Source organism: Dendrobates tinctorius, unplaced genomic scaffold (genome assembly GCF_039654945.1).
Source record: "Dendrobates tinctorius isolate UK_male_01 unplaced genomic scaffold, ASM3965494v1 ptg000232l, whole genome shotgun sequence".
Lineage (NCBI taxonomy): Eukaryota > Metazoa > Chordata > Amphibia > Anura > Dendrobatidae > Dendrobates > Dendrobates tinctorius.
This window is the reverse complement of record NW_027361899.1, coordinates 15,861,310-15,877,750: the sequence shown is the minus strand read 5'-3', so window position 1 is coordinate 15,877,750 and position 16,441 is coordinate 15,861,310. Positions and strand designations below refer to the sequence as shown.

At 40.9% G+C, this 16,441-nt stretch overlaps 1 protein-coding gene across 1 annotated transcript in view; it reads left to right on the top strand.

The window, feature by feature from the left end:
• The window catches only part of LOC141060084 (calpain-13-like), a 173,378-nt gene extending 172,275 nt beyond the window's left edge, over positions 1–1,103 (top strand). The window contains exon 31 of the mRNA XM_073556361.1: positions 318–1,103. Within this exon, the coding sequence (XP_073412462.1) occupies positions 318–368 (51 nt within the window). The 3' untranslated portion in view covers positions 369–1,103. The remainder of the gene's footprint in view (positions 1–317) is intronic.
• The last annotated feature ends 15,338 nt before the right edge of the window (positions 1,104–16,441 follow it).

The following is a 16,441-nucleotide window of genomic DNA, read 5'->3' as shown; positions in this document are numbered from 1 at the left end:
TGTCAGAGATCAGCATGACCAGGAGACAATGATGAGAGTGGCCTTCAGCAGCCGGCTCCTGGGATCAGCGCGCACTGTACTGCTTTTCCTAGGCACCGGTATGTGTCTCACAGATAAACGGATGTCACATATGTACATACGGCTGACATACGGACACAACGGACCTCACCGGTACTGATTTTTCCTGGAATGGCATCACCAGGACTTGAGACGTAGGCCTGACTTGGTATTTAGTGCAGATATTGTGTATTTCTGAATGTTCACACTGATGATATTGTGTCTGCAATTAATGGATGTTTGTTTCTTCTATCTTGCAGGTGATTGCACTGAGGAAGCTCCTGACGGACCCAGACAGCTTTTTTTTCTGATTCTCTACAATGGAGACTGCCTCTCCGTAGTTTACAGTTCTATATTCATTGGAAAATGTGTGTAAAAGTTTTCTTAAGTCCGTAAGGAGATTTTGTGGGACAAACTTCAACTACCAAACTGTTGTGAACCAGAGCTGGAGAAGGACAATGCCTATCATGTCAAAAATGATGACACGTTCTATCTTGGAGTAGTTAAGCATTCTCAGATAACATGTGCAATGTATGGCAAGTGAGCAAGCTGGGGGGATCACGTGATTGGGATCAATAGAGGTTTTACAGGGTGCAAAATATTAAGGTTTTTATTTTTCATTAGTAATGATAAGTCTGTCCCCTGTTTATTCATTTTAGGGAGCACAGTCTCCCCATTTTTAGAGAAAACTGTTCGTTTGGGTTAAACGGAAGGAAGGATTTATTACTGATCATATAAATTTCTGTATATAAAGGTAGGATTTGTAAATGTTACAAAGAGGAGATAGAAACAATAGGTAATACATATGGTCATGCATCTATTTGAATACAGCGCTATATCTCTAAGGAGGAAGTGTAGACTTTCTAATAAATCTGTCTCTTTAAATAAGGACTTTGAAAAAATAAATATAAAATGAAAAAAATCTTTTGAGTCTGGTGAAATAATAAGCAATTACATGATAAGACAGAAAAGTGAAATATATTTATACGGATGTGCTCGCTAAAAGATGTGGAAAAAAACGGATGACTGGATTTTAGAAATTGAAATATCTGTCATATCTGTTAAATAAGAGCAATGCTATGTGTCACAACCAGCTCTCCGCCGCCAACAACTGTCAGTACAATCACATAATTCACTGACTATTATTGAAGAACGAGGCCAGGGCTGCTTTCAATACTAGGCCGGTTATTGGGTGCTTTCTAGTGAATGTATAGTATATACACATCCGATTCCAACACATGAGTATTTATGTACTACTCACAAAACGTTAGGGATATTTGGCCTTGGCATAAAATTTTATGATGAACTAAAAATGCCCTGTAACCTTTTCAGGTGAACTTAATGTGACGCCTCTAAACTTTCGGATGCCCACGTCCAACTGTTCAACGTCTCAGTACTTTTTTCATAAGTTGCTATTCTCTAACAAGGAGCTTAATGGAAAAATTCACAACAGGTGTTTGAGCCATGAATCGGCCAATAAATGTCGGGTTCACTTAGAATTGGTATTAAACCGTCCTCCTCATCATGAGGCAAAGACGACACCTTGGTGACCAGGACCTCGCCGTGGTGAGGATTCAGGGAGGGTGTGACGGAAGAGGCCACTGAGCTCAGAGTCACAGAGACATCAGCAGGTGACAGATACAGAGACTAAAGAGTCTGAGAAAGGCAGAGAAGTGGACGTCCTCTGCCGCATCCCACACTGAAGACCCTTCATTGTGAACAATGCCCTTCAGGACTGGATGATGAATGCCCCCCAACTCCAGGCACATCTAGGGGAGGTGAGAGGCGACCAAGTGTCACGTCAGACCATTCAAAACTATTTACGTCAGCGTGGTCTGCGTGCTAGACGCCCTGCAAGGTACCGGACCCCACCACCAGGCACAGACATTATTGTTTTGCATGGACGAAGGAGCATCTACACTGGTCGAGGGACCAGTGGCCTCAGTACTGCTCACTGACTAAAGTTTTTTCACGCTGAGCAGAAATGATGGCAGCCAACGAGATTGGAGACATCAAGGAGAGTGCTGTGTAATAATAATAATTTTATTTCTATAGCGCCGACATATTCCGCAGTACTTTACATTATAGAGGGGACTTCTACAGACAATAGACATTACAGCATAACAATAATCACATAGATCATAACAGATACCAAGAGGAATGAGGGCCCTGCTCAAAAGCTTACAATCTAGGAGGAAAAAAGGGAGACACGAAAGGTGGGTGGTAACAATTACTTTTATTTTTTGGACCATCCCTAGTGTAAGAATCGGGTGCTCCTGTTGCTGCATGAACCAGTTAACAGTCTAAATATGTAACAGTACAGACACAGAGGGCTATTAACTGCATAAAGCATGTGAGAACATGATGTGAGGAACCTGGTTATGGTAAAAAAAAATTTTTTGAATGAGCCACACAGGAATATTTAGATTAATGCGTTGAGGCGATAGGCCAGTCTGAACAAATGCGTTTTTCGTGCCCACTTAAAACTGTGGGGATTGGGGATTAATCGTATTAACCTGGGAAGTGCATTCCAAGAATTGTGCATCAGACACTGTTGTCACTAGAAAAGCCTGTGGTGGTGGTGTTACAATGTGAGTTGATGTGTCTAGTTGATACAGAACTACCCTATACTTTGTGAATGGTACAGTGACAAGCTCCTACTACTTGAATAACATCATTACGCCAGTCATTGTGCCTCTGCACGAAAAACACCGGCCTAATGTTATCTTCACGGACAACCATGTTCCAGCTCATCGAGGTCGCATCATTGGGGAACGGCTGCTGGAGACTGATGGACCTCACATGGAGCGGCTGCACTTTCTCCAGACCTGTATCCCATAGAAACCTATGGCGTCAGCTGAGTCTCCGTGTAGAGACTCGTACCGCTGTACCCCAGAACCTCAATGACCTGAGGGCCGCTCTCCAATAAGTGTGGGATGCCAAGTCTCAGCAGACAGTAACTCCACTTGTGGCCAGCAGGAGGCGTCATTATCAGCTGTAGTTGATGCTCCAGACCCCAGGACAAGTTACTGAGACACTGACATTTCTTGTTGGGGTATATCCACCACTGCTGTTTGATTTTATTTCTATTAATTGTTTGAGATGAGGAAGTCACCATCGCTGCTTCTACTTAATGCCCAACTTTCATGAGAAAATATCACTGTAGCGGGAACTTAGGTTTTCAATTAATTTAGTCCAAAAGCCAAATATACTTAACTTTTTGTGAATTGTATGTATATATATATATATAAACTTCGGCACGGTCACTGCCAAACTCCACAATAATCACAAAAAAAGTAGCTATCACCACCAATAGGTTATTACAGGCTGATTGGACACCCGTTTCTGGTAATGTATGACCTCACGAGGTTACTGGGTTACGGTTTCTAGAGCAATAAGAACAAAGATATTATATTTTAGACATTTAATTCCACATTTAGGCAGTGCTTATAGAAATATGCAAAAAATGATACAAAGGGGAAAAGATAATACAGTATGTACAGTCACATAAAAATAAAAGGCCTAAACAAAAGAAAATTACTAGACCTGCTGTCACTGGAATGGGCAGATCTTGCAAAGGAGAGCACTCCAGTTGGGTAGTGGTGCAGTCTTACAGCATGCTGTGTCTCCCAGTTCAATGGTTGTAGGTTCCATCCTGCTTTTATCAGGTAAGAGTCACTACTATCTACCCCCCCTTGGTGACTTCAGAAGGGCACTGGTAAAGGAGATGTGGCTCAGGTACCACAAATTAGGAGATCACTGTTCTTAAGGATATAGAGGTACCTGTCCCGGAGATATTAAAGCAATATTTCCCTTCATGATTTTAGATTTCTATAGATATGTGTCACGCCGCCTTTCACGCCGCTCTCACCTGTGGGCGGGCCCCTCATCCCGACGTCACCGCTTCCGCTGCCGCAACGCGCACCTCTCGCACCTAATCCCATAGCTCCGCTATGTTCCTAGTGTGCATGCGCACTCTTCTCAGCTCTAGCTCCAGTCCTGTCATCTTTATGGTCCTGGAGGATCTGACCTGGAAGTTCCAGCGCTCTTGCCCTATATCAGGCTACTTCCTATGGGAGGTGCCTGATTATTGTTGTGCTTCCTGGCTTGGTTTGCTTTGGTCCTTGCTTGGCTGCGCGTTGTACTCGGGTCCTCTGCCTTATGCTCTGTGCCTGTACTCTGCCTTGTGCTCTGTGCCTATACTCTGCCTTTGTGCTCCGCTCCTCTACTCTGCCTTGCCATGCTTCCCAGCACGTGCTCTGCCTAACTCTGTGCTCTAGCATGTTCCCTTGCACGCACTCTGTTTTGCCCGCACCCAGGCGTCCTTGCCAGCGCACTCCATACGTGCTTCCATGTACTCGCCTTGAACTGTCCTGTATCTAGCGCACTCCCATGTACACGTCTTGTATTGTCCTGTACCCTCCGTACACTTGCCCTGTATTGTCATGTACCTTGTGTACCACTGTGGCCACGGTTTGCACACTCCTGTTCTCTGCACACTCCCAGTTGCATCCGGCAGACACACTCACTTGTGTCTCCTGTGAGTCGGCCACCTGGTTCCAGCAGTTGTGGTACCTTAAACTAGAACAACATGGGAAGGGAAGCAAAAGACCAGAAAAAGCCATACACCTGACAAATGCTATTGAGAACTCTGCTATTAGAAGTGGAAAGGAAGAACAAAGACGAAAGAATCTAATTAATAAAAATATTGGAGAAAGAGAAACCAATCACAAACTAAAATGTTTCTATACTAATGCACAAAGCATGGGCAACAAACAAGGAGAATTAGAACTACTAACACAGGAAAAGAAATATGATGTCATTGGAATCACTGAAACTTGGTGGGACAATACACATGATTGGAATACAAGACTAGAAGGATACAACTTATTTGCAAGAAACAGACTTTATAAACGAGGAGGGGGTGTCGCATTGTATGTTAGAAACGCGTATATCTGCACAGAGATTGAAGCATCAGAGACTGGGAGTTCTGTGGAAACTGTTTGGGTAAGAATACAAGGACAGAACAATGGAAAGGACACCATTGTAGGCATTTACTACAGGCCGCCTGTGCAAGCTGAAGATATGGATGAACTCTTTATGCATCAGATGGCCAAGTTCTCCAAAAAATATGACATAGTTGTCATGGGAGATTTCAACTATCCAGACATTTGTTGGGAATCTCTCTCAGGCAAAACTAAAAGGTCAAGGAAATTCTTATCCTCTCTTGCTGACAACTTTATCTTCCAAAAGGTAAGGGAGAAAACAAGGGGAACTGCTACCTTGGATCTAATCCTTATAAACAGGGAGGAAATGGTTGAGGAGGTAAAAGTGGCTGGGACCCTAGGAGGTAGCGACCATGCTATTTTAGAATTTTGGATAACTAGAGGCGGAAGACCTGTGAAGACTCAGACGTCAAGGTTAGATTTCAGAAAGGCAGATTTTAAGGGATTCAGAAAGAGAATTGGAGGGATCCAATGGCTGGATATCCTTAAAGACAAAAATGTCCAGGAAGGATGGGAAATCTTGAAAAATGAAATTCTCAAAGCACAGTTGTTAACAATTCCGAAAAGAGGGAAGAATAGGAAGCATTTAAGGAAACCAGGATGGATGAACACAGAACTTAAGCACATGCTAAAAAGGAAGAAAAAAATGTTTATAAAATGGAAAGAGGGAGGCATATCTAAAGAAGAATATAATGCTGTCTGCAGAACCTGCAGGGCACAAATCAGATTATCTAAAGCTGAAAATGAATTGAGGCTTGCAAGAGATGTCAAAACAAATAATAATCATCAGATTTTGGAATAAATTCTCGGACTTTTGTGCGCTGCCAGATAAATTCACCAATCCAATATTTAGGAGAAAGATTAATCCATCCAGAAATGGATTAATCTTTCTCCTAAATATTGGATTGGTGAATTTATCTGGCAGCGCACAAAAGTCCGAGAATTTATTCCAAAATCTGATGTGTAAGCGGTCACAGAGCTGACCTTTGGACGTGCAGCAAGCAGATTACTGATCCTACATGCTTGAACCTCTCCTAAAAAGGGTGAGTATAATCTAAATTACTTTTCCAGCATTAACCCGGATAAGACCCTATTGCGCTCTTTGTGTTCCTTTAGTTTTGACACAAAAGAAATAATAAAGGATTTTGGGGATATGTCAAAAGTAAAAGAAAAGTCAAAGATGCTATAGGATTTTTACAGGATGAAAATGATGAAATGGTAAGACAGGATGTTGAGAAGGCTGAACTTTTAAATTCCTATTTTGCATCTGTTTTCTCTCAGAAAGGAAATGTAACATCAACTGTTATTCACTGTCCTATTAAGGGAATAGAAGAATCCAGGATATCTATAAACAGAAAGATAGTGAGGAAACACTTAGCTAACCTAAATGAATTCAAGTCTCCAGGTCCAGATGAATTACACCCCAGAGTACTGAAGGAGATAGCAGAAGAAATTTTTGAACCCCTCTCTATAATCTTTGAAAATTCTTGGAGAACAGGAGAAGTGCCAGAAGACTGGAGAAGAGCAAATGTTGTTCCTATCTTCAAAAAGGGGAAGAAGGTGAACCCAGGCAACTATAGGCCGGTGAGTCTGACTTCTATACCAGGAAAGATCTTTGAACAAATTATTAAACAACATGTATGTCAATACCTGGATAAGAATGAAGTGATTAAACAGAGTCAGCATGGGTTTGTAACTAATAAGTCATGTCAGACTAACTTAATTTCCTTCTATGACGGTATCACTGATTGGGTGGATCAAGGAAATGCTGTAGATATAGTATATCTTGACTTCAGCAAAGCATTTGACAAAGTCTCTCATACAATCCTTATTGAAAAAATGACTAAGTATGGAATGGACAAGGCAACTGTTAGGTGGATTCATAACTGGCTTAGTGATCGGACCCAAAGAGTGGTCGTAAATGGCTGCACATCCAGTTGGAAGAATGTCTCAAGTGGGGTACCACAGGGCTCTGTCCTGGGCCCTGTATTGTTCAACATCTTTATCAACGATTTAGATGAAGGAATTGAGGGTAAACTGATTAAATTTGCTGATGACACAAAGCTAGGAGGGATAGCTAATACTAGAGAAGAGAGAGAGAGGATTCAAAAAGATTTAAATAAACTGGAGAAGTGGGCAGCAACTAACAGAATGGTTTTTAACAGGGAGAAATGCAAAGTACTACATCTGGGCAATAAAAATGAAAAAAGCAAATATAGAATGGGAGGAATAGGGCTAAGTGGCAGCACATGTGAAAAAGACTTGGGTATACTAATAGATCACAGACTGAATATGAGTCAACAGTGTGATGCAGCAGCAAAAAAGGCAAATGCAATTCTAGGATATATTAACAGAAGCATACAGTCTAGATCATGTGAAGTCATTATTTCCCTCTACTCCTCTTTGGTCAGACCTCATCTGGAATATTGTGTCCAGTTTTGGGCACCACATTTTAAAAAAGACATCAACAAACTGGAGCAAGTTCAGAAAAGAGCGACCAGAATGGTGACCGGTCTGCAAACCCTGTCTTATGAGGAAAGGTTGCAGGATTTGGGAATGTTTAGTTTGCAAAAGAGAAGACTGAGAGGAGACTTAATAGCTGTCTACAAATATCTAAAGGGCTGTCACATTTTAGAAGGATCAACTTTATTCTCATTTGCACAAGGAAAGACTAGAAGCAATGGGATGAAACTGAATGGGAGGAGACACAGATTAGATATTAGAAAAAACTTTTTGACAGTTAGAGTGATCAATGAGTGGAACAGGCTGCCACGAGAAGTGGTGAGTTCTCCTTCAATGGAAGTCTTCAAACAGAGGCTGGACAGACATCTGACTGGGATGATTTAGTGAATCCTGCTTTGAGCAGGGGGTTGGACCAGATGGCCCAGGAGGTCCCTTCCAACTCTACGATTCTATGATTCTTACCCCCTTGGGCTTGCCCCTGACACTCCCTGGATACGGGGTGGTCCTCACTAGGTCAGCTCACCCTGGGTGGGTTGGTGCCACGACCCAGAGGGTCCACTCCAGGAGTCGTCACAGTATGAGACATGGCATATACCACTTAATCTATCTGGAAGATATTAATTCTAGGCTGATTGACAGACTGCACAGCAATGCAAGTATACATTGCGTTTGTCCCTGTGTCACGATGTTGAAAACATGTTCCCCATATCTACGAGGTAGCACCTACAGATAAAAGTATCACCCCACAGCCTACTGTTTACTCTGTGTAGAGACTCCATGTCTGCTCTTCATCAGATAACCTACTTCAATTGCCTGTTCACAGTGGTAGGTCCTAGAAAAAAGGGGTCAATGGAGTGTTAGCTTTCCATAGCTTCATTAGAAGGCACCTTTCCGATGCAGTTAATAAAATATTGATCAAATGCCAAGCAGCCTCTAGGCATTTTGTGGTGAAACATAAATATAATACTGCCCCTATGTACAAGAATATAACTACTATAATACTGCCGCTATGTACAAGAATATAACTACTATAATACTGCCCCTATGTAGAAGAATATAACTACTATAATACTGCTCCTATGTACAAGAATATAACTACTATAATACTGCTCCTATGTACAAGAATATAACTATTATAATACTGCTTCCTATGTAGAAGAATATAACTACTATAATACTGCTCCTATGTACAAGAATATAACTACTATAATACTGCCCCTATGTACAAGATTATAACTACTATAATACTGCCCCTATGTACAAGAATATAACTACTATAATACTACCCCTATGTACAAGAATATAACTATAATACTGCCCCCTATGTACAAGAATATAACTACTATAATACTGCCCCTATGTACAAGAATATAACTACTATAATACTGCCCCCTATGTACAAGAATATAACTACTATAATACTGCTCCTATGTACAGGAATATAACTACTATAATACTGCCTCCTATGTATGAGAATATTACTACTATAATACTGCCCCTATGTACAAGAATATAACTACTATAATACTGCTCCTATGTACAAGAATATAACTACTATAATACTGCCCCCTATGTACAAGAATATAACTACTATAATACTGCTCCTATGTACAAGAATATAACTACTATAATACTGCTCCTATGTACAAGAATATAACTATTATAATACTGCTTCCTATGTAGAAGAATATAACTACTATAATACTGCTCCTATGTACAAGAATATAACTACTATAATACTGCCCCTATGTACAAGATTATAACTACTATAATACTGCCCCTATGTACAAGAATATAACTACTATAATACTACCCCTATGTACAAGAATATAACTATAATACTGCCCCCTATGTACAAGAATATAACTACTATAATACTGCCCCTATGTACAAGAATATAACTACTATAATACTGCCCCTATGTACAAGAATATAACTACTATAATACTACCCCTATGTACAAGAATATAACTATAATACTGCCCCCTATGTACAGGAATATAACTACTATAATACTGCCCCTATGTACAAGAATATAACTACTATAATACTGCCCCTATGTAGAAGAATATAACTACTATAATACTGCCCCTATGTACAAGAATATAACTACTATAATACTGCCCCCTATGTACAAGAATATAACTACTATAATACTGCCCCTATGTACAAGAATACAGCTGCTATAATACTGCCCCTATGTACCATAGTTAAAAAGCAATCAAGAAATTGTATTTTTCTGAAAGTCCTATCAATTAAAATGGTAACTCTCCACAAAGTGTCCCTCACACAGCTCCATCAATGAAAAAGAAACATTTTGTAACGCCATATTCGTACTGAGCAGCAGAATAGTGTTAATATTTTCTTAGACATTTATTGTGCAGTATATTTCCCTTAGAAAAATGATTTTTCACGACTTGTATAGTTTTCTTTATAATTGTGATGAGTTTGTTTAAAAATAATTGGTTTCTGTCACCGTTTTTTGAATCGTGTAACATTTTTAGTTTTCTGTCGGTGTAGATGTGTTTTGTTTATTCATAGGGTACATGAATAATTTTGGCGTTTACTTTTTTGTCCTTTACAGCATTTACCCTACACGTTAATTCATTTTAGATTTTGCTAGACTGGACGTTTACGGATGTGTTGATGCTGATTTTGCTTATTTCTTTATTTATTCTTTATTTTCTAGTGACTCACTTTTTAAATTATATTTCTTTAATCCTTTTTTTTTCTTTACTTTTCACTTTATCTTTTAGTCCCCAGTAGGAAACCTGAATCTGTAATCGTTTTTAAAGCTTGTACTATATAGTGCAAAAGCAAAAATTCATGGTCTCTTATGAAGCCCAGCTTGAAATTGGTGAGTTAAGATGATATTCAGCCAATGCCTACGGTCAAGAAATAAGGTTGGTGATGAAACTCCTGGTTCGGATTCATTGGGTCTTATAGTTACACAGCACCAGGACGGGGCCACCATATCAAATTTTTCCATGCAGAAAGGGGTAAAAGGGATTGTTCAGCTGGAAAACCCATTTTCATGCATCTTATGCAGAGTTAATAGAGGCATCTTTTGTTCAGTATTCACATGTCTTGGTCCGAAATCACTCGTCTGTGCATCTCGGTACGAGTTTGGACCGCAATGCTCGGAGTGACCTATCTATGCCTATGAGATGTTAGCGATTTTGTCTTTTCTCATAACTCATCAGAGGAGCATCAGAGAGCCGGCACGGTGCTGGGGAGGGCGAGGACAGTCTGTGTTTATTGACTTATCACCATTTGGGGACATAAAAGTTTATCATACAAAACTTTTTTACACTTATCACGGGAGAAATTCAGGAAAATAGTATGTCAATGTGGCCAATTATACTGAAAATGGATCCTAGATACACAGGAAGGCAGGAACATGTAAATCTGGTTATTCCAGTTCTCTACAGACTGTGACAAATATGTATGTATTATTTAAGTCATTATTGTATCCCCTGAGGATATGTGAAGAGAAAAATAGGTGGATTATTTACAGGGATAGCTGGGCACTATCCAAGGGCCATCACTTCGTGTATACTGGCCGATACCATGACCGTAAATGACCGACGATCGTCTACATGGAAGTGACGCGCCCCAGAGGCCGTGGGATACTCGGTTCCGAGCCAGCCATCTTACAGGGATGTGTCACAGTGGCAGTGACCCAGTGCGTGGCCCCAGGCGGTCATGAAATAGGGATAAAGTTTATGTAGTGATTCGTGACGCCAGTGGGAGTGTTCGACTGTAGGATAGCCGGCACTGCAGATGATCCCTGGGGGGTAGATGGTGATGGCAGTGCAGATGTTTAACCCCCTCCAACCAGGGCTGACCCCCAGAGATTGTGATTGAAGTAGAAGGCACGGAGTAATAAGGCAGGAGACAAGGAAAGTCACTTTATCTTTTACTGTAGTTCAGGTGCAGTTCAGAGGAGATATTACAACTCTCACCAGGTTTACAGCCTGCTCTGCCTGATGGGAGTTATCCGTCTGTCTGCTAAGACTCGGTGTGAACTTCCTGCTATTCTAATCCCTTCTGGACCTTTAGGAGAATGTAGGAAACAGGGCCAGGTGTGACCGTTACCTCTGCAATCCTGGGTGTAACTTAAAAACAGTTCTGAAGAATTCAGTGATCGCTTAGGGGCAGCAAACGCTCAAGAATTATGCAGATTGTATCATCTATAAGGGTGAAGAACGGGTCGATAAGTCTTCTGCACGTGTATATCTAGCAGTATATCAGAGAGCGGAGGTCTCCTCCATATGAATCTTACATACTAAACTCTTTAACGATGAAATGAAATGGCAACACGAAGATGGAAAAGTCGTGGAGTGATGGAAGTCACAAGATAGATAGAAATGTTATTGATATACAAGTTCTTACAAAAAAAATGGAAACATTTTTTAAAACCTCTAGATTTATACAGTCTGGAGAAATCCTGGCACTTCCAGCCTCGGCTGCTATCACTGAGGTTAATAATGGTCGTCTGGGGAAGATTCTGCCGCTGAATGCACTTGAGAAAATCATCAAGATCCACTGCTGGCAGCTCCTGTGTGGTGAACACTGACCAATGACATCCCCGATGTGCTCGATGGAGACAAGTCTGGAGACGCTGAAGCCATGGTAGCACGTTTAGGCCAAACAGGCTGCTCACGGTAGTATGAGGAACATGCGGCCTGGTGTTATATTGAAAAACAGCTCCAGGGACAGTTTGGAAAAATGGCCGTACCAATGTGGCATCACCAAATCAATGTAACCCTGAGCTGTTAGTGTACCTGGAATTAAGAGTAGACGTAGACACCGTACATTATGCCACCTCACATATGGGCACATCAGACTTATCACAATATCACATGTCTGTGAGTGGCTAAAGTATGTGAACCTTTGCTTTAAGCATCTGGTGTGAAGCAATAGTTACATGTAAAGGTTTCCGGTAATTGATTAGTTCTGCACATCAACTCGGAGAAATTTTCACCCATTCCTCCCTTTAAAACAGCTTCACCTTTGTTATGTAGGTGGATTTTCTCCCATGATCTTCTCACTTCAGGTCTTTCCACAATATTTATGTAACATTAAGGTTAGGACTTTGACTTGGCTATTCCTGTTCTTCACCATGTTTTAATTTGTGTCACATTCATCTTTTCATTTGTTCCTTTTTAAGTTCTCTTTATTATGAAGTCATCTGTTTTTGTTGAGGTCACCATTGTAGGATTTACAGATCATTTGCAACTTTTTGCAATTTGTTTTCTGCAAATTGAATCTAGTCCTCTCCTGGACTAATTTTATGTGACGACAGCATTTTCTTGTGTTAGTTTGCGAAATGTGCAAATTTTTTGCACTAGAAAGTGGCAAAAAAGAAAGGCAAAAATAAAGTCGATTTTTGACTTTGGACAAAATTCATGAACCGTGTGTGACTTTTTTTTGTGTGCTAAATTAGGCCCAAAAATTATAATGAATACCGCATGACAAAAAAGAAAATTTACTTGAAAACACCCCACAAAATATGAATTGAGGCCTAAGTCTACTGTTCTTTAACCATTCTTTTATAGAATTACTTGTTTAGTTTGGGTCGTTGTCTTGCAGCATGACCCATGTTCTCTTGAGAATTAGCTTGTAGACATTTTCCTTTACAATTTGATGGCATAATTCCTTGTTCAATCAATGGTGGCAGCCGTCTTGGGCTAGATATAGTAAAACAGGTCCAAACCATGCTACGACCACCACTGTGTTTCACAGATGGCATCAGGTTTTATTGCTGTATTTTAGTGTTTATCTTTCTCAAAATATAATACATCTCATTTAAACAAGAAAATATCTAGATTGGTCCAGTCCATCCACAAAACATTGTTCCAGTAGCTTGTGGCTTGTCCAGGTGATTCTTTGGTAAAGTGTAGATGGTCAGCAATGTTCTTTTTGGAGAGCAATGGCTTTCTCCTTGCAATCCTGCCATGCAAACAATTGATGTCCAGTGTCCTTATCACGATGAACTTGTGAACATTAACATTAGCTAATGAGAAAGAAGCCTTTAGCTGCTTAGAAGATATCTTGAGTTCCTTCGTGACTTCACAGACTATTATACGCCTTCTTCTTGGAGTGATGTTTGTTGGTCAGCTACTCCTGTGTAGGATAATAATGGTCTTGAATTTTCACTATTTGTATACAATTTTTCTGACTGTGGAGTGGTGAATTTCAAACTCTTTAAAGATGGTTTTGTATCCTTTTCCAACCCATTGAGCATTCAAAACTATTATTCAAAGATCCCCAGAATTCTCATTTTATTCATACTCTTATATATTTCCACTAATATGTGTTCTAAAGATCAAAAATTGATAGATCCCAATTTTAATAAAATAAATTGCCCACTGACTAAGAAGCAAAAGACTTGGTGATTATAACATCTCTTTAAGAGGTAACAGATTTGAGCACAAGTGGAAATTTGGTTTACAGTGGCTAACACTGATAACATGTTACTCATATTTCTGACATTCTGCTGGCAAACACATCAGCAGCACTTCCTTCACACAGACATATCTTTGTCTTCTTCACAATGCAGGGCAGCACACATCCAGAGTGCTGGTCATGTCCCCTTCTCACAGCCACCTCTCTTGGTAGCGGTTCCCTGCAGTGGTCTGGCAACTTTCACATTAGCAACCTACTTGCTCAGTTGCTGCATCATAGTTCCTCGCACACAAGCAATGGTATCTAGCAGTCTCTAGTAATTTTTTTCACACTCAGGTGTAAGACTCCTCATGTGTGGCAAACCTCACAGTCATGCACATCATGCACAGTAGGTAGCTGTCAGATGTACGATGCTTCGGATGCTTCGGACGATCGTTCAGTCAACAGGCATCTCAGCCAACTCTCCCATATACAGAAGAGCTTGCTCAGCCGAGTGCCCAGAGTGCCCCTTTGCTCTCTATGAGAAAGCCACTGACTGACACATTGGCCTGCTTCTTCTTATTTCTGGCAGAACAATGTGATCGGGATACTATTGAAGATAAATAGCGCAATAGTGCATTATCCAGTGTAGGTATATCAATTTAAAAATAATCCACTCACCAGACGGAGCTTGTAATAAGCATGGAGGATTCGCTGCTGCAGAAACCACAGATCCACGAGGGACTGACGTAGAAGATGCAGGATGGGAAAAAAACGGGGTCAGACAATCCGCGCTGCAAATCACTATGAACAATTATTATTACAGTGGTCTTTATTCGACGCGTTTCAAAGTTTTACAGAACTCCTTCCTCAGGTGTTTTTTTTTCCTGAGGAAGTGATTCGGAGCGCGGATTGTCTGACCACGTTTTATCCCATCCTGCATCTAGAACAATGTGATCGGCAGTCCAAAATCAGACGTGTGGTCAACATCTCCTCCGACCATCAGTCGGCATTACACCACCATCCTAAGCCGTAGATCTCGGCCGACGTTAGTCTAATGTGTATGGGGGGTCTTATGCCTCTCTACTCCCCTCTGCTGGATTTAATCTTCTCTTTTCTCTTGGCCCTGTTGGTGGACTCAAAAGAATAAACCTCACTCCAAGTTCTTTGGTTGCAACCCTGAACTTCCCTCTGTAATGGGGATTCTCTTTTATAGAAGAGATTATCTCTTCCTTCTTGGGCAGACTACAGCCACTTCAGTGCCAGATGGGGCTTCTTATATTCTCTTCTAGTTCTTTGGGGTGACACACTAATTGACCAGTATTATTCACCCTTCTACTGGCAAGCTTACTGTATGGATTGTTGCTTATGTGTGTTTCTGCTACTCAGTGGCTCGCTGTCTCAGCATATTAGATTCAGGGCATTTGTCCTATTAAATGTATTGATGCACAAGACACCAATCTCTCGCATCACACATACAGCACATCATCGTTGTCACATCATAAACGTAGCATAGTATAAAACGCTACATTAAATATAATAACGTATCATAACATTAACATGGCATTAGCACATGGATGGAACTTTTTCAACCATCCTACAAGTCCACAGAGGACCCGCTCCACCAGCGCCATCACCACCTAACCTTGACTCCGGTCCATGACTCATAAAAAGAAAAAGGTGGAGGCCAAGTACTCACACCAAGAACATGTTCAGGGCAACAATGTTCCCATATAAGTGGTACATTAACAATAAAGAAGTTTAATATTTCATACCAAGGTAAGAAATTAAGAAGGACAGGTTACTGACTTTGTGTGTAAGGCAGTAGTCCCTATGTGACCTGGCACATATTCAGGTGACACTTCCACGTTGGGTGACGTATTACTCTATGGTGACTTTTTTCTATTCGAGGCGGGATGGGGGGGGTGCCCTGCTCAGTCATTTCCCTAATAATAGCATGTAAATACAGGCAGAGCTCACAGCCATAGGGCTCCGGGAGACACATCCACACCTCACCTGCGACAAGGAAAGCTCAATACACGTCAATTAATACAGAAATATAGATACAATAGTCTAATGTTCAACCAAGGCAAGGCTGGCTGCTGAGGAAGAAGGAGGAACAATACTGAAGAAACAGCAAATTACACTCCGGAGTAGAAGTGCAAGAAAGAAACCAGACTCGGATTGTAACTTGATGGTTCCGTGAAGACCCCTAAGGTAATAAGGTAAATTGGTTTTCCGCTGGGACAAGTCTCATGGTCTCTCTGTCCTTAGGTACTTAGACATGTTTATAGGCATAAAGCTAACAGTCTCGGGATAACCTTACATCCTGTAGTATCTGAAGGTAAGCAGTTTTACTATGTTGCTGAGTGTGTGTAATCAGGGGACGTGCTGAGACTTGTGGTTATACAATAGCAGTCTCTGATGATCTCCAGTAGATACTACAGGTTGTGTCCATATTAGAGCGACTGTAGTGGGCGTTATGTTATTGACACTGACTCTATCAGTAATATTTGCATGTACCT